Consider the following 18,497-nt stretch of genomic DNA (forward strand, 5'->3'; position numbering starts at 1 on the left):
TCTCATTAAGCAAACAAGAGCATTTATGGGGAATCTACTAGAGCTTCTGGATGTTACTGGATTGTATCTTGGCCTGGTTGTAATGTTGTGAATTATTGATCCAGGATTGTCAAAGGCACCTTAGTCTCCAGTGAGTTCAGGTCTCTGAGATTGAATGAGGCTTGATCGATTTGTGAGTATCAACTGACAGAGTAGGCCGACTTGTAATTGAGTAAATGGGTTTAAATTGGAGAGTGTGGAATGTTGTTGCAGAAGCAGGTGGATTGCTTAAACTGTCATTACAGCCAGTCCTGCTTCAGCCTTAACTTAGTATTGATCTCTTACTTCCCTCTTAATGCTGATCCAGTCCGCCACTCTGTTCTAGGATGTAATACCATGCCACACTGCATAATATGTGATATATGGGACTGTGGTTTCAGAGAGAAAGAAAGAGATGGGAGACACGGAGATGTGTAGTAGATGTGTTGTGTAGGCATGTTAAATGTCTATGCGTTAGGAATGTAGCAAACAAAAATAATAACTCCCTCAGCAAGATTAAAAAGCTATCCCGCACACACCTCTTGACCAATTATGAACTGGAGTAATGTAACTGAGGTTTAGGAACTGTCGGTGCCAGAACTCACACACGATGCTGAAAGTGCTGGTATTTCTACCTCTACTCTCTACTCATTTTCCCAGTGTTTTTCAGTGTTTCCAAGGCATAGTAGTTAAAAAAATTAAAGAGATATGGATATTTAGAGCACTAAACAGATATTTAAGCCATATTACACAAGCAAGAGTGCGGTTATACTGAATATTAGCACAGCTGTGATTCGGCCATACCTATATTCAGTATAACCACAAGGTACTAAACAATAAATTAATATCGAGTAAGTGACATCTCAGACACAATATGGCCAAATGTGCTGTTTATTTTTGCTCTGCACACAGAAATAGATCCTGAAGAAGCCTCAAACACTTTATAGCACATTGGAGAGCTGGCTATCTAACTCACATTGATTTGTACATTCCCGTTTAAGGTGCATCTTTTAAAATTGGTGTCCCTTCTTCCTTGTCATCTTCATGTGATGAGATTTCATATTTTAAGTCAAAAGTTATATTCCTGAAAAGTATTGTTTGCCATGTCCTCTGATGACATTGCTAACACTACTGTAGTAATAGTTTCGAAGTAGAACGTAGAATTTTACATGTCGAACACAGACGAGCGGAGTGAAACATCCCAGTGCGGTTATAGGAAATATAAATGCACTTGGAACACAGCCCAACCAATAAAATTAGTGGACCGGAACTACAGTAACTGTTGTATAAAGATACATATATAGACTGTGTTACATCCCCTACTGTGCTTCCAATTTTAAAACTTTTCATATCCGGTCACAATGTGATGCCAAATCATTCATCACACCGTTACCTGTAGCCATATTGACTGACCCACTGGCTTCCATTCTACATTGTCTCTAGAGTCACCCTGTTATAACAATCACTGTCATAGTTTTTCACTAACAAAATCCTCACTGTTATACCATTAACCCATAATGACTATTCTTAAATTTAATCAGGTCAGCTTTAACATCTTTAAAATCTACACAAACACATATATAGTGATGTATCATTTTGTGCCATAGTATGCTGTATACTGTATAATATGCACAGATTAGTGTTAATCAGTGTGTAAAGCTACACACTGATCTACATACACTGATCTAAAAGTACAAACTGTAACTGTTCATATTATATATGGTGGAAAACCATTATGAGTAGCAGCACTCAATGCGTCCCAATAATCTACAGTGGAATAAACATAAACATATTCAATATTAAATTGTAATTGAGAACAGTCCTGAAAAATAATTTCATGCATTTAAGTGGTGTATCATTATTCTTATACACTTTTACTAAGGCGTTGCTTACATTATCATGCCTATCAAGTTTACATTATCATGAGCATCACCACACTCTCTTACTGTCAACAGCACACTAAGTGGTTAAGATATTGGACTACCGATCGGAAGGTCGTGAGTTCAAATCCCAACACTGCCAAGCTGCCACTGCTGAGCCCTTGAGCAAGGCCCTTAATCCTTAACTGCTCAGTTGTGTAAAAAAAAAATGGCAAATGAATCACTCTCCTGACTGTTCATTTATAGGCCCTAGATGCTAAATATTTTGAATAGCCTCTAGCTAGGAGGTGGCAATTACACCAAGCAGACTACAGTATATTTAACCCTTGAGGTATATCTCAATGGTAGGGATACTGTATATGGTTTAGCTATTTTTGTCCAATGGTTTGAGAAATGAATGCAAATCTAAAATAATAAATATCTAAAAAATTATTTAACATTTAGTCTCTGGAAGACTATCCCCTGGAGTGGTATTTAAATTAATGTGAGCATTCAACAGATTGTCTTGGATTGTGTCTGTTTTTTAATGATACAACTTGTTCCTAATAATTTATGAACTCTATTGTTAGCAAAGTTGTTGTTAATGTGAAAGTGTATGTATATAATTAACTGGCATGATTGTACTGTGAGTACCTATTAGTTTGTTGATTTGTGTGCATGTATAATGTGCATTTACAGTATCTCACAAAAGTGAGAACACCCCTCACATTTTTGTAAATATTTGATTATATCTTTTCATGTGACAACACTGAAGAAATTACACTTTGCTACAATGTAAAGTAGTGAGTAGACAGCTTGTGTAACAGTGTAAATTTGATGTCCCCTCAAAATAACTCAACACACAGCCATTAATGTCTAAACCGCTGGCAACAAAAGTGAGTACACCCCTAAGTGAAAATGTCCAAATTGGGCCCAAGGTGTCAATATTTTTTGTGGCCACCATTATTTTCCAGCACTGCCTTAAGCCTCTTGGGCATGGAGTTCACCAGAGCTTCACAGGTTGCCACCTTGTGCTCCTCCACCTTCCGTTTGAGGATGCCCCACAGATGCTCAATAGGGTTTAGGTCTGGAGACATGCTTGGCCAGTCCATCACCTTCACCCTCAGCTTCTTTAGCAAGGCAGTGGTTGTCTTGGAGGTGTGTTTGGGGTCGTTAGCATGCTGGAATACTGCATACTGATCATGCTCTGCTTCAGTACATGTTGACATTCATGGTTCCCTCAATGAACTGTAGCTCCCCAGTGCCGGCAGCACTCATGCAGCCCCAGACCATGACACTCCCAGCACCATGCTTGACTGTACGCAAAACACACTTGTCTTTGTACGCCTCACCTGGTTGCCACCACACACGCTTGACACCATCTGAACCAAATAAGTTTATCTTGGTCTCATCATACCACAGGACATGGTTGCAGTAATCCATGTCCTTAGTCTGCTTGTCTTCAGCAAACTGTTTGCAGGCTTTCTTGTGCATCATCTTTAGAAGAGGTTTTCTTCCGGGGCGACAGCCATGCAGACCAATTTGATGCAGTGTGCGGCGTATGGTCTGAGCACTGACAGGCTGACCCCCCACCCCTTCAACCTCTGCAGCAATGCTGGCAGCACTCATATGTCTGTTTCCCAAAGACAACCTCTGGATATGACGCTGAGCACGTGCACTCAACTTCTTTGGTGGACCATGGCGAGGCCTGTTCTGAGTGGAACCGGTCCTGTTAAACTGCTGCATGGTCTTGGCCACCGTGCTGCAGCTCAGTTTCAGGGTCTTGGCAATCTTCTTATAGACTAGGCCATCTTTATGTAGAGCAACAATTCTTTTTTTCAGATCCTCAGAGAGTTCTTTGCCATGAGGTGCCATGTTGAACTTCCATTGACCAGTATGAGGGAGTGTGAGAGCGATGACACCAAATTTAACACACCTGCTCCCCATTTACACCTGAGACCTTGTAACAGTAACAAGTCACATGACACCGGGGAGGGAAAATGGCTAATTGGGCCCAATATGGACATTTTCACTTAGGGGTGTACTCACTTTTGTTGCCTGCGGTTTAGACATTAATGGCTGTGTGTTGAGTTATTTTGAGGGGACAGCAAATTTACACTGTTACACAAGCTGTACACTCACTACTTTACATTGTAGCAAAGCATCATTTCTTCAGTGTTGTCACATGAAAAGATATAATCAAATATTTACAAAAATGTGAGGGGTGTACTCACTTTTGTGAGATACTGTAGTTCAAAACATCACCTTTTTGTGGAAGCACTTTAGTTGGCACTAACTAAACTAAACCAGTGTGGATTGTTGTTTTTTGTTCCACATCTCTGATGTAATATGTATTTGAATGTGCATGTTCTTTGCCTTGTGCCCTGAGTTCCCTGGGATAGGCTCCAGGCTCCCCCACAACCCTGTGTGGGATAAGGTGTACATGCATGGATGGATGGATAGATGGATGGATGGATGGATGGATGGAAAGATGTTCTTTGAACAGTCTCTGCACATACAGTCTCAGTGAATACATAATAGAAACCTTAGTTAGCTAGTGTTAAATGTCTTCACTGTAGATTCCGTTTGAAGCTGGCCTCTTACTGTGAAATGTTGAAAGGTTCCAGCATCATTTGACCTTAACAAATCCTCTGGCCACAAAACCTTTTATGCAGTGATGGAGGGCACACCCCCACTGTTTGTTTGTCTGTGTGTACAAGACTGACTGAGAAGGAAAGGAAAATGATGTGCTGCTACTTGACTCCTGAGACCTTTCAGGATGCTGTTATCTTTTATTCTTTGTGCATCAGATAAAATCATTTTGCTTTATTTTATCCTTCTCTCTCAGGGTGTATCTACAGTATAATGTAATGTGCTTTGAATGTCTAGAAAAGTGCTATATAAATCTAAGGAATTGTTGTTGGGGTTTTTTTTTTCGCCCCAAGATTTGAGCTCTCAGTGAATGTGCAGGACTGATTGGTAGGGCAGTTTACTCTGCTAGGGCAGTACAAACACAGTTTACTCTGGTAGGGCAGTATAACAGATTTTTCTTACATCCCTGTACTTAATGTCAGGGGAGTGAGCAAATAACTGGCAGGTATTGTATTCTGTTAATCTGTGCACACAATGACCATTTACTATGTGTGCACCTTTGTGAGTGTGTGAGCTGTTATTGTACTAGTAAGACCTCATGAGTGTCATGAGATATAATGTGTCATGAGACTTGTATACATTTTGTCCTGTTGCTGTGATTCTTGTCTAGCTGTAACACGTGTAACATGATCACTGATTAGACATGTATTTCCTTATAGAGTGTTTAATTTCCATCTACATTTTGAATGGATTTCAGATCAGAACATGCACATGTCTGGCCTACTGAGACATTCTTTTTTTTTTTATAAAATTTTGATAAATTAAAGACATTCTTGATAAATGCTTGCTAAATAGACCAGTACAGTACTCTTTAATTTATCCATATGCTGAGAATATATGGTTGTTTTTCCGATGGATGTTAAAATAAAAAATGTCGAGAGGGGGATGTGCCAAAGAGGAATAAAGCTGGGGTTTAAATTCTAGTTTATTTTTTTGAAATTGTAAAGAGCACCATTATTATTTTCCACTGGATCAACATTGTTTCTTTGATTGACTGATTAAAGCTGTAGTAGTGAACTTTTTTGGTTACAAATTAGCAAGAATCAAGTACGTAAAAAATCAGTATTCAAAACTGTCTCCTCAAAACTGACGTCCTTCAGGGGGGATGAAGCCTTATTTAGATTGGTCAGACCCCCTCAAACCCTCCCATAATTCGCACCCTGACACTAACGGAGGAACGGCACCAAATGCAGTGAAGTAAAAGTCCATTTCTTTGATTAAAAATGAACTTGAGTAAGAGTATAGCTAGTTAAACCTACTCTTAAAAGTACTCATTTTCTCAAAAAAGTTACTCAAGTAAATGTAACAGTAAAAGTTACTCAAGTAAAAGTAAAGCACGTTACTACCCACTTCTTTAGCTAGCTAACATTAGCATACATGTTCACTTGATTCAGATAGGTTTCGAGTTTCCTATGTTGTTGTTGTTGTTTTTTGCTATGGTCAGTGTGGTAAATTACATGTATTTTCTGCTAGCTATGAGATAGAGCAACTCACCTCTACTCCAAGAAACGTCTGTAACGTCTGTAACGTCATGTTACATGCGTAACCCAGACGTTCCCTTTCAAAGGTAACTCCACATTGCATTTAGCATAACACTATGGGAATGAGAATACCCACTCCGTCATACCGAGGGTATGGCCTGTTCAAAAAGACCCAAGCCCAAGGATCACTGCAAGACACTTGAGCCCAGGGTGGAATGAATATCCAGGCTGTAATATCGAATGAATGTGTGTGGCATAGACCACCCTGCAGCAGCACACACATCCTTTAAGGATGCCCCATTGGACAAATCCTTTGAGGAGGCGACCCCCCCTAGTGGAATGAGCCCTTATGCCCAGAGGCGTAATGAGACCGCGTGCTTCATAAGCGATAGAGATTACTTCCACTATCCAATTAGAGATGCGCTGCTTTGACCTGGCATCACCTCTACTGTTGCCGCCAAGCAGACCAGCAGCTGTTCCAACTTACGCCACTGGCCGGAGCGGTGGACGAAAGTACAGAGAGCCCTTACTGAACACAGCAGATGCATTTTTGTTCCAGTGTGAGGAGCAGAGGAGGGCAGAAAGCCTGCAACACCACAGGCTAGGCAACAGATGTAGGCACCTTGGGAATATAATCTGGCCTAAGATACAGGAAGGCCTTGGCTAATCCAGGGGTAAAGTCAAGGCAGGAAGGGGCAACAGAGAGAGCTTGTAGATCTGCTACTCGCTTGAGAGATGTCAGGGCCGGCAGAAGAGCTACCTTTAGAGTCAGAAGCTTCTCAGAGGCTGACTCTAAGGGCTCAAATGGGGCACCTGACAGACCTTCCAGGACCACAGAAAGGTCCCAGGAAGGTATGTGCAGCCTGCAGATGGGCCTCAGCCGCCTGACACCATGCATAAACCTCAAAGTTAGAGGATGTTGTCCCACAGGGACTCCATCAACAGGGGCATGGCTGGCCAAAATGTCGGCCAAATAAACCCTGATTGCAGAAGGAGTCCACCTCGCTGAGAAACGTCCTTGTAAGGACTCCAGGAATGTGGCTATTGGGCATTTCACTGGGTCTGGCTGGCATTCCTCACACCACAAGACAAAAAGACACCACTTGAGCACATACAATTTCCTCATGGATGGTGCTCTAGGGTTCAACATGGTCTCTACAACCTTAGTTGTGAGACCAGAATGTATTAGCTGGTGCCCCTCAGGGGCCAGACCCACAGTTTCCACAGTTCCGGCCGAGGGTGATAAATTAGCCATCCGGGTTTAGACAGTAGATCCCTGCGAATGGGAATCTCCCAAGGAGTGCCATCTAGCAGGGATATTATCTCTGAGAACCATATTCGAGCTGGCCAATAAGGTGCTACTAGCAGCAGATGTAGACTGTCTTGGCAAACTCTCACTAGAACTTGTGGGAGCAGAGCGATCGGGGGAAAAGCGTACAGTTGTGACCTCGGCCACATGTGCACCATGGCATCCAGCCCTAATTGTGCGGGAGGAGTGAGGGCGAACCACAGCGGGCAGTGTGTTGTCTCCTCTGAGTCGAACACATGCAGTCCCGCTTGGCCAAACCTCCGCCATATGGACTCCACCACATGTGGATGGAGCCACCAATCCCTGGGCCTTAGCCCCTGCCTCAACAGGATGTCTGCCCCCACATTCCAGTTGCCTAGAATGTACATTGCACTCACTGCCAAAACTTTCCCTTTGCGCAGAAAAAAATTAGTTGCGCCTGCCTGAACAGGGGGCACGGACATAATCCTCACTGGTGGTCAATATATGAGACCACCGCTGTGTTGTCTGTAAACACATGGTGACCTCTCAATTGACGTTTGCTGCTGCTGCTGCTGTCTCTGGCTCCTCTTCCGGATCCATAAGAGATCCCCCGGATCTGTGATGGCTAGCTGCCTTGTCAGCGGCCGGTCCAGATCCGCGAGGCTCTGTAACCCAACTTGCTTCGGCTTCCGAGAAGAGAGCAAGTCACGAGCGGAGCTGCCTAATGTAGGCGTCATAATGTGCGGTCAGACCTCTCGAGAGGTGCCCTCGCATGCTCCTATCCCTAGATACTTCACACAGAAAGTTTGCACTACTCCCGTGATGAAACAGGAGCAAGGCGTAACACACTTCCTGAATTCTCTCACTCATATTTTTCTCTCTCGCTCATTCTTTTTTTTTCTTCTCTTTTTTTTAAAGGGATAGAAAAGTCCAGAGATTTTGAGAAAAGATAGAGAGGAAATGAAGCATCTTTTTGTTTCTTTACACAGACAACCAACATGCAGTCTCGATGAAGATAATAAGGCTGATGGCACGGTTCACAGGTGTCATATATATATATATATATATCACGCAAAGTGCTTAATTGCCACGTCACCTGATCATGGCAGGCCTATAAATAGGCATGATTTTACACAAGCTTCATATGCCGGTCGCTTGCAAGGGTGCTCCCATAGTGTTATGCTAAACGCAATGTGGCGTTCCCTTTGAAAGGGAACCATATCTGCTGCCACCTCTGTTGTCAGGTATTGGAGCTAATATACAGCCCATACGAATACCTCAAATCATCAGATTCATCCACGCAGAGGAGCAGTGAAAAGCATAACCCATGTAAAATAAATAAATAAATAAAAACTTACAGTTTTAGGTTTCAAACAGAGATGTTGATAAAGAGGCAAAAGTTCAGTACTGCTGATTAAATTAGCCAGGTAATATCTTCAGTAAAATTACTGACAAAAAATGTTTGTTTTTTAAATTCACAGTATGTTCTCAATCAATATGTTCTCCATATATATATATATATATATATATATATATATATATATATATATATACAAATATAAATTAGTGCTTGATACAGCACATTTTTTGCACTATTTTATATATTTTGTAGAAAATTTGTTACACAACATAACATGACAGTGAATTGTAAAATTGGGATAATGAAATCATAATGTGTGTAGGCAATGTACTTTGTTAATGCTTTCATTATACCATTTTCTGTTTTTGAATTAATTAAGTGTGCCTATGTTTTGATTAACCTGCGCTATTCTCTAAGGAAAACGCACACAGGTTATAATGTAACCTAATTTTGGCCCATATTACTAAGGACATTATCACCATTGGCATTTTTGAACAAATGTTATTAAAGTACAGTTTTTGAGAAATTCAACATTTGTGCATCTAGACCAGCCAGCCAGTAAAAAAAAATTCCAGTTTTTTTAGTACCAGATCTTTCTGTACTTTGTTTAGTGGGAAAAGGCATTGTGCTTTCCAAGCAGAGTGTTAATGAGCAGTTATAAAAATATTTGCTGTCTCAAGTTCTGCAGCAACTGCGGTGTGCACAGATCGTCTACATGTGCTCACACACGATTGGGTCCGACAGTCGTTCTATAAAGATATTGACTCTCTGTCAACCAAAACTCCCAGATGACTTTGTGGCTATCATTCATAAATAAAAGTCTATGGGGAGAAGGCTATGTTGATGGATATCTTTATTGGATAGGAGTTTCATTTAAATTGCTTCCTAATATCACTAACATGGGTTCAAGCTTTAATCAAATAACCACTTTATCATGTCTTGTGGATGAGTGGTTATGCTGTCCAAACCCAACCTTTTGCTATATGAGCCTATTGCAGAGCCATAACCCTAACCCTAACCCAAACCATTGGGCATACAGTGAAATTTAACCTTGCCTGTTCAGCATGTTACCACTCAAATAAATCATCTCTCAGAGAAAACCAGGAGGTGCGTTATAAGGGTAGAGAGGGAGTACAAAGAGCTAGAAATCATGTTAAATGAAAATGAAAATTGAGGAAAATGTTTGTGTGAGGATTATCTGTGTTAACATGTAATGAGAGTGGAAAGGTTATCACGCACTTGGTTGTGTGAGTCATCTTCAGTGATGAGAACAGATGGTTCTTCAAGGGCAGCACACCCACACATGCCAGCTTAATCAACTGCTTATTGTAGTGTTATGTCAGGATCATATATAGGATGTGCACCTGTTAAATATCAGAAGTGGACTGAAAGCATAGAATTCTGTGCATATTAATGTTACCACTGTAGTGGGCTTGACTCATGTGATGTGGTTTCCTTTGGACAAATCATAAGCTTTACTTAGTGCCTTTACTTTGTATCTCTAATTAGTATTTATGGATTCAGACAAAGTGGGCAGTCTGCATGTCTAATCTGATGCATATATCTGATGCTTGGTACATTCAATTGCAAATGTCTGTTTCTGTATATAATATGTGCTGTGCTGTGCCAACCCTGGCTTGCTCATCTCTCATTCGCAGAATGAAAGAATTAGCATGAAACAAAAATGTTGTTTTTTTTCAGGAACTTCTTAGAACTAAACTTTCAAAATGCCATATGCGTTTATGAAATGTTCATGTCAAAATTGTCATGAATTTTCCGCTGATATGGCTCAAAACATGACAAGCACTGCTGTCATGTTTTGAGTTCTCTCCATGTAACTTTTGTTTACATTGCCATGTGCGTGTCCTCTTTCTGCTCTTGTCTTGTCATTGATCTGTTACCTAATGTGTGCACCTGTCCCGAGTTCATCCCTTGTTCAGAGTACCTCTTTATGAAGTTGTTTTTGTGTGTCTATTGCATAAAAACATATAATTATATAAAAAATACTGTATAGTTCATATTTTAAGATATACTGTGACAATGTTGCTATAAAATCAGGATGGTCCAATAAGCAAAGCATGATTGTTTAAATTATTTTGAGCCATTATAGAGCGAATGCTTTTATTATGCATCAATGGCCAAAGCATCAGCAGTTTGCATGGCTAAAGAGCTCAGGCATTGCTGGCCATGCTCTCAGGGGCAGAGTAGAAATATCCAGGCCAGACTCTGATAGTCTGTTGTTCAGATTCTTGAAAGAAAGGACCAATTACTCCACATGCTTTAATCCTATCCCCTCCTTGGACCGTGAGCAATTTTAACAGTCTTTGGAGCCTACAGCCAGAACCAAGCACACACACACATACTCACACACACACACAAACATATGCACACACATATACAGATCTACACATGCTCCCTGTAATGGGAAAAGCCAGAGATCTTTAAGCTATGTTTTGGCTTATGTGTTTATACAGCGCTTCTGTATTACAGCTTTAGTCTGAGAGGAAGGAAGAGAATGAGTTCCATGAGAGAGTCTCACACATGCCTAAGATGCAGTCCACCTACACAAATAAATCATATGGTGCTGAAACACTGGTCCTGTACAACTCTCTCATATTGATAGCTGTAATTAAATTTTTATTGGCATTCTGCTAAACCCTAATAATGTTTTCATTATATACAAAACTCAGCTGCCAGATTCCTCAGCCGTACTGAAATATCAGCTCACAGCTACTCCAGAGTCCACTTTTCAAACAAAGCCCTGTTTGTAATGTTTTACAGACTTACATGACTACCCATCCTCAGTTCCTACTCCGCTTTACATACTTTTTCCATGTGTTAGTGAAAGGTTTGTTTGAGTCTGGGGATTATTTCAGTTTGGCTGTCTGCATGTTTTGTGAAATTACACTGGGTTTAAGAAATTCATATAATATAAATGAATCATATTATTATAGCAATACTCAACACTAGAGCTCCACTGACTCCTCAAGTTATCCTGCTTCACTTTACCCCTAGCTCTCGGGATGAAACTGCTGTATTTATAGGAAAGTACATTAATTACACAATCTACAATGAATGATGTAGAAGTATAGGAATATCACAATTGCACAGTTAAAACGTGATGTAAGAAAATATATTCCACTAGCTGAACTGTGAGTGATCATCCAGTTTTATAGTACTCATTCCTCAGACAGGAGAAGTGCTCAGGTGGAATATACGCCTCCAGGAGATCAGCAAAACGTGCCACAGCTAAAACATAATACGCAGCACTTTGTTGTCATTGATTTATTATTAAGGTAGCCAATATCTCTATAGCCCTACTTCTTCTGTGTAGCATTAGCCTAGAATAAAGTCATTATTTCCTCCAATAGGACAAATGTCCAGCTGTTGGACTAATTGATTTTTAATTGCAAGTAAGTTTGTTTTAGTCCATTATCTTCTGTTAAGCACTTAGTTTTAGGTTAGGTTGTTTTAGTTAGGTATTTCTCAGTGGTATTTTCTGTGCTGGTCTACACTTTGGATTAATGCAGGTTGCTATAAATTCTAAAGTGTCATATACACATTTTGAGGGTGTGATGTTCCCCTAAAACAATTTATCATAACAGTCAGAGATTTTGTATCATTCAGACCCCCACAGTGTTTGTGTTTATCTTCTTTCTTGTCATCTGTTTTTATTTCATTCAGTCACATGACATATGCCACATTGTACAGATGCAGAACCTCTGACGATCCCCCACTCTGCTGCTTCCACAGTGTCTGTTCCACTGAGACTTTCTTTCTCTGTCAGTCTGTCAGTTCACAGACTATACTATGTGATAGACTCTAGGGGATGTATGCTCATTGTCTCTGAGGATGTGTTAAATTGATATGTATTTTTTCTACTGCCGTCTTTTTTCCAATTCTCTGATATGTCAGTTCTACCTGCTGAATGTTCTAAATATGCTGCTTTTTGTTATTTGACTTTGGTTATCCACAGGAGTGGAAAGTAACAAACTACTCTCGTACTTTGGTACATGGATCATTCTAATGGTACTAAAGAGAAAATAATAAACAATAATAATAATGAAAAATAATAATGCATTTAACCCGCTAGAAGACTATAAGCTAATTAAAAGACAGTATGTGCACATTTGAAATAATTCCATTTTGAGTTTTACATGTTTCAAAGGAAACAGAGTGATAATGATCTGCAAATGATATGGCCCAAAACCCTTGAAAATATCAGCATTTCACAGCTCAACATCTTGTGGGAACATGCATACAGTTTACAGGTAAGCCATTAGCGATCTAAGTGAGCTAGATTAGCTAGCCAGATCTTTTGATGTTTTACAGTATGAAAGTTCTGTATTATACTTAAGAGGTCACTTCCATGTTCAGTAGCAATGGCCTGTTGAGTTAAATATATCTGAGTTCTGCTGCAGCCTATAGGTAATGCTCTAGCACCTTCGCTCGATAGCTAACTATGTAGCTCAAAAAGCATGAGTTAACAAACCTATGAAGCTACTGATACCCCAACAGCATTTGGATAAGTTAGTTATCCAGCTAACTTTTTTTTATATACTGTTGATAATCGAGGTAGTTATCATAGCTTATTTGGTTAGTTAGCATGATTCTTTTTTTTTTTTAAAGCATTTCTCAGATAAAGAACATTTTCAGATTAGTTGTCAATTGTAGACATGTAAAAAGTTATTTGTAAAGTAATTTCTCAAGTAGTTTTTCACCAGACAACTTATTTACGCTACTCTTACTTGAGTAATTTTCTTTATTACTATGTTTACCTATGAATCATCAAAATACAGTAGCAGTACTTTTACTTACGTCAGTGGGTTTAGTTTTTTTCAACATTGGTTATGAGATTTAGTATGATTGTGGGGTCCATTATTTGGCTTTTTTATTAATCAAAATAAATGAATTCACTGGAGGAAGTAAATTGTTTTTCAAATACATTCCAACAGCTGTTTTTCAGCAGCATTCCAATCCTATTTCTGTCTCTCATTTCCTCTATTACACCTTTGATAAAATAACCACTTGGTCACCTGTCAGTTTGCCATGAGCTGGACTGAAGTATGTAATTGGTGTGCCTGGAGCTCCATGCTATCCTTTCCACTCTGGTGGCCCATGCTGACATGTGACAGTAGATGGCTCGCTTTGCATAATCTTTAACGTCAGCCATTTCACTGTCATTTCAAGGTGGGCGTTAGCTTGATGGTTCATGGTTAATAATGCATGGCAGCCTATTTCTTATGGTGGCACGTCTGTGGTGTGTTTGCCAGACTGGAATACCTGCTGTGGTGGAGAAGCATTGCTGATGTTTCCATTCGGATGTCCAAAAGTCAAAAGCTTGCCTTTTTTTTTATTTGTTTTATTTGTCTGTTGAATCCTCAAATTGTGTGTTGCCTCTTTCCTTTTCTTGGTTCTTGCTTCGTCTCATCATCTCTGTTTCTCTCTGTTACCCTCTAGTTGTTTCTTTCTCTCACTCTTTTTATATCCTCCTTATAGAGTATTTATCCCTGTAGCCCTCTTCTTGCTTGCCTCCATCTTCTCACACTTTCTGCTCTAACTGTATGCATTTACCACTCAATAATAATCAACATAACTCCTCTCTTCCTCACCCCACCACCGATACCTCATCTTCATTCTCTCTTCCTCTCCCCCTCCCCCTCTTTCCCCCTACTGAGATTCCTTTTGTTCTGCCACACTGCATGTTTTCTAAATGCTTCTGTCTGAGACAAAAACTGCTGATGGCTTAATTTTCCTCTCCTATACAGCTTCCACCAAATCAAATTATGTGTTTATCATTTCTTTTAAAATGCTGTGTATAGTAAGTTATGAATCATGTGTTTCTAAGTCAGAAACAGAATCTTGTGTTTATTCAGTTGTGCATTTGTCATTATAAGGAAAATGTCAATGCTGCTTTGCGTTCATTACAAGTAGAGTCATCTCTGCGGTTGGTTCTCTTCAGAACTCGTATGCTCTATGTGTATGGGTGTGAATATGTGTATTAGTTTAACATTAATTAATGATTTAATTGTCTCCTCTGGGAAACTTAAGAGGTGGGCTCTTTGTGATACTTTTCTTTAGGTCTGCCAACATTTATTAAGCCACTAGCCAGGGCACAGCTCGCCACACATTTACACATTATGCATAATGCGGAGTGTGTAATTGGGACTTATTATGACAGGAAATTAAACTGTTGTCTCCTGATCACAGAGCTCATATGCTATCCAACTGGATGGAAGCTGATTTTGCATTGTCAGTCATAACTTTCAGCCCTTATTCCTCCTGGAGTGTTATGGAGGGATGTGCAGAGAGTCTTGTTGCCCTTGGTGTTCAGGAAATGGTACTACCATTTAGATAATTGCACAGAAGTACAGCAGTGTGAAAATCTGTACCGCTATAACTCTTAGCTGCTTAAATAGTTCCACATAGTGCTCACTAGGAGGTGGCACATGCTGGTGTGTTTGAAAGGAGGCATCCTACATAGGAGCTGGGGCAAATATCATTCTGTTCGCATTGGTCCATTTGCCTTTGTCTTGTTGTTTTTTTGTGACCAGCAGGTCAAATTGATCCTCTCCTTTTCTTTACTCCTTCTTTGAAACCTGCTACCATGGTGATGTCTAAAGACATCAGACTTGTGTGTTCTTATATTATATTATATTAGAAATGTTGAGGTTTGTGTCAGACAGGGTGTATGCTGAGTAGTGTAAATGAGGTTACTGAGGTGCAGTGGATGATTTTAAGAGCAAAAATGCTATTGAGACATTAAAGAAAAACATAGATGAAAGCTATAGGGTTGCTGACATTGACAGCAGGGTTAAGGAAAGGCTGATAAGACTGGTTCCAGTGCCTTATCTTGTTGGTGCTGTTTAATAATGTGCTAACTGATGGGTTTTATTTGTTTGTTTGTAAATAGGTCCTGGAAGTGTCACCGATGACCCACCTTTTCACAGGGTGACTACAGCTTCATGTGGAGAACGTCAGAGAGTGCCATGCCGCAGCAGCCCACAGCCCCCCAGCACTCCTGTACCCACCCGCCGACCACTGCTGCCTCCTCCACCAGGCTCCCCAGTTGGTAAGAACATGAAAAAGATACTGAGATCTTTTATTTTCCATGATAAGAAGTCAAAAAAAAATTTAATCCACACTACCAGACACACTGCTATTTATGCCATGAACAAACCTCCCCTCCAGCCAGGCAACTCTATACTAAATCAATAGTTTGTATCATTATTTCAGGATAGGACCTTGAATGCTGTGTTTAGAAATCTAGTTTAAAGTGCAAATTTTGGCAGCTGCATTTTAAAAGGGTTTTTTTTTTTTTGCAGTGTGTATAAGTTGAAAGAAGTTGGTTGTGCTGCAGATGGGAGATTTGCAAACCCATGGGAGCTTCTCTTATTGAGGCACATTATTGCCACTGTCAAGCTGAAGAGTAAGGACAGGTTGTCAAGCAGGAATAATGATTCCAGTGACCACAGCAACCATGATGTCATTAATCTCACAGACATTGCAGTGGGCGGAGTAACCAATGGTGTATACCTGCTGGGCTCTGAAGAGTTATTATTCCAATATTGCTGAGATGATAAAATCTGGGGCAATACTTGATCTGCTTTATCAAACCTCTATAGACTGTCATGAACTAGACTATCAAATGATTCTTAACAACGTTTATTTCAGTTCAATACAGTTTTATTTCTCTAAAGATTTTAACAATACACATTGTCACAAACCAACCTTTCAGACATATGAATGTAGATTTATATTTAGATCCCTAATGAGCAAGTCAGAGGTGGCATTGACAAGGAAAAACTCCTTGAGGAAAAAACCTTGAGAGGACCCAGATCCAAAAAGAAACCCATCCTCTTCTGAGTGACAATAGGTAGGGGGATTATAAATCATTAGAGTCTAGAATGTAAAGGCAAACAGAACTAAACAGAACTGAGTTGAAGGGATGTTTGGGATGAGTATCACAGTCTTTATGATTACAACAGCAGTTCTTAAGTCTACATTCTCCAGGTAAGATTATCCACAAAAGAAAAGGTGATTGTTGGGCTTTCATTGTTATTGTTTTTTTAAAAATTATTTTTGTAAGTGCAAAACATAGGGTATCGATGTGTGACCATCCGCAGCAGCAAAAAGTACAGAGAATCAGAAGTAGAGCATCAGGATGAATCAGGCAGGTCTGCAGGGTGAGAGGAGCAGTAGAATCATGTCAGGATCAGCCATTGGCATCACAACAGGCAGGAGTATATGTATAGCATGTCAAAGAATGTTTATCTACCTTTCAACAGCATGTCAGAATATGTGAAAGTAGAATACATGTGAACTGATTTTGAAATTGACAGAACCGGATGAGATGAGCTGATAGACAACAGATGATCTAATAAACACTGACAACCATAAACTGGAAATAAAGTGAAAGAAAAAAGAGAGATGTTGAGTGTATACATTGTTTACGCAACCTCAACAACCATAAAATTGTTGACAAATTGCTTAAAATTAGTTTATTTGCTGGTTGATGACAGGTTGTTAACAGTCTATAAGGGGTTTGTTGACTGTTTATAGAGTGCCTACAGTGGACTATCCAAATATAGTGTTACCAAAAAGGGTGATCTAAATACTGTATTTGTGGTATACTAAAATTGCCTGCGCTGGTTGTTAATCAATCTACTTTATCTTTTCACATGAAATGATCGTTAAGCCTGTATGTTCTATTAGATGCAAATGTATATACACTATATGGCCAAAAGTTTGTGGACACCTGACCATCACATTCATATATGTTTCTGAACAGCCCATTCCAGATTTAGCCCTCCTTTGCTGTTATAATAGCCGCCACTCTTCTGGGAAGGCTTTCCATTCAATTATGGAGCATGGCTATGGGGATTTGCCCGTTCAGCCACAAAAGCATTAGTGAGGTGGGGCACTGATTTTGAGCGAGGATGCCTGGAGTGCAGCCAGGGTTCCAAATCATAACAAAGGTGTTCAGTGGGGTTGAGGTCATGGCAGACCACTCGAGTTCTTCCACTCCAACCTTCTGTGTGTGCGTGTGTGTGTGTGTGTGTGTGTGTGTGTGTGTGTGTGTGTTCTGTTTTATCTGTATACAGTGAACACACAAAGAAAGCATTTGTTTTTAAATTAAGACCTATAACCAGCTAAGCTCAGTGTATTGTTATTGGTATTTGTCCTTGTCATTTGTCATTTGTCCAGTGTGTTTCTTTTCAAGCCAGTGTGTTCCTTTTTTCTTATCAATTGTGCCTATCCCACTGAAAGAACATTTATTGATGCTTCAGGGTCTTTCTGCTCATCTTCTAAACATTTGCTTTCCACTTTATGAACAATAATAGACAAAAGGCATAGGCAGCAGGAACATGGCCTGGATCCTATATTTTTATCAGCCCTGTGTCACTCTCAGTCTTCAGCCCATTAATCTTTAAGCACAGCTTCCTGTTACTGCAGTGTGTGTAGCCATATAGCAGCTCCAGAGTCAGGGGGGAGAGGGCTGCCAGAGCTGCTAACCCAGCGGGGAGTGCTGAAATGGGTTTGAATCTTAGCAGGAGCTGCTGGTGGTGGCTGTTGGCAATAATTGCTACAGAACTTTTCAAAGTCTCTTCTTTACACACTGCTTCTGAAAAGGATGGAATCTAGGAATTGCTCCAGTATTTAAATTCACACCAGTTTCTTGCCTCCAGTGTTGGGATATATTTTGAGAGGATGGTGTGGGGTGTACATGATGATGTTAGGGTTTTGGGAGCATCTGGATTTAGTACTAGCGTGCCTGAGGGTCTAGTTGTGTGGTTGTTTGCTTCATGTGAAGATGAGTTAACAGTAATGAGGAGCTCTGGGACCCAAAAATCATA

At 40.1% G+C, this 18,497-nt stretch overlaps 1 protein-coding gene across 1 annotated transcript in view; it reads left to right on the top strand.

Annotated features, from left to right (window-relative positions):
• The window catches only part of mtus2a (microtubule associated tumor suppressor candidate 2a), a 77,172-nt gene that overhangs the window by 45,570 nt on the left and 13,105 nt on the right, over positions 1 to 18,497 (top strand). The window contains exon 6 of the mRNA XM_053644507.1: positions 15,554 to 15,712. Within this exon, the coding sequence (XP_053500482.1) occupies positions 15,554 to 15,712 (159 nt within the window). The remainder of the gene's footprint in view (positions 1 to 15,553; positions 15,713 to 18,497) is intronic.

This window comes from Ictalurus furcatus, chromosome 16 (genome assembly GCF_023375685.1).
Source record: "Ictalurus furcatus strain D&B chromosome 16, Billie_1.0, whole genome shotgun sequence".
In the NCBI taxonomy this organism is placed as follows: domain Eukaryota; kingdom Metazoa; phylum Chordata; class Actinopteri; order Siluriformes; family Ictaluridae; genus Ictalurus; species Ictalurus furcatus.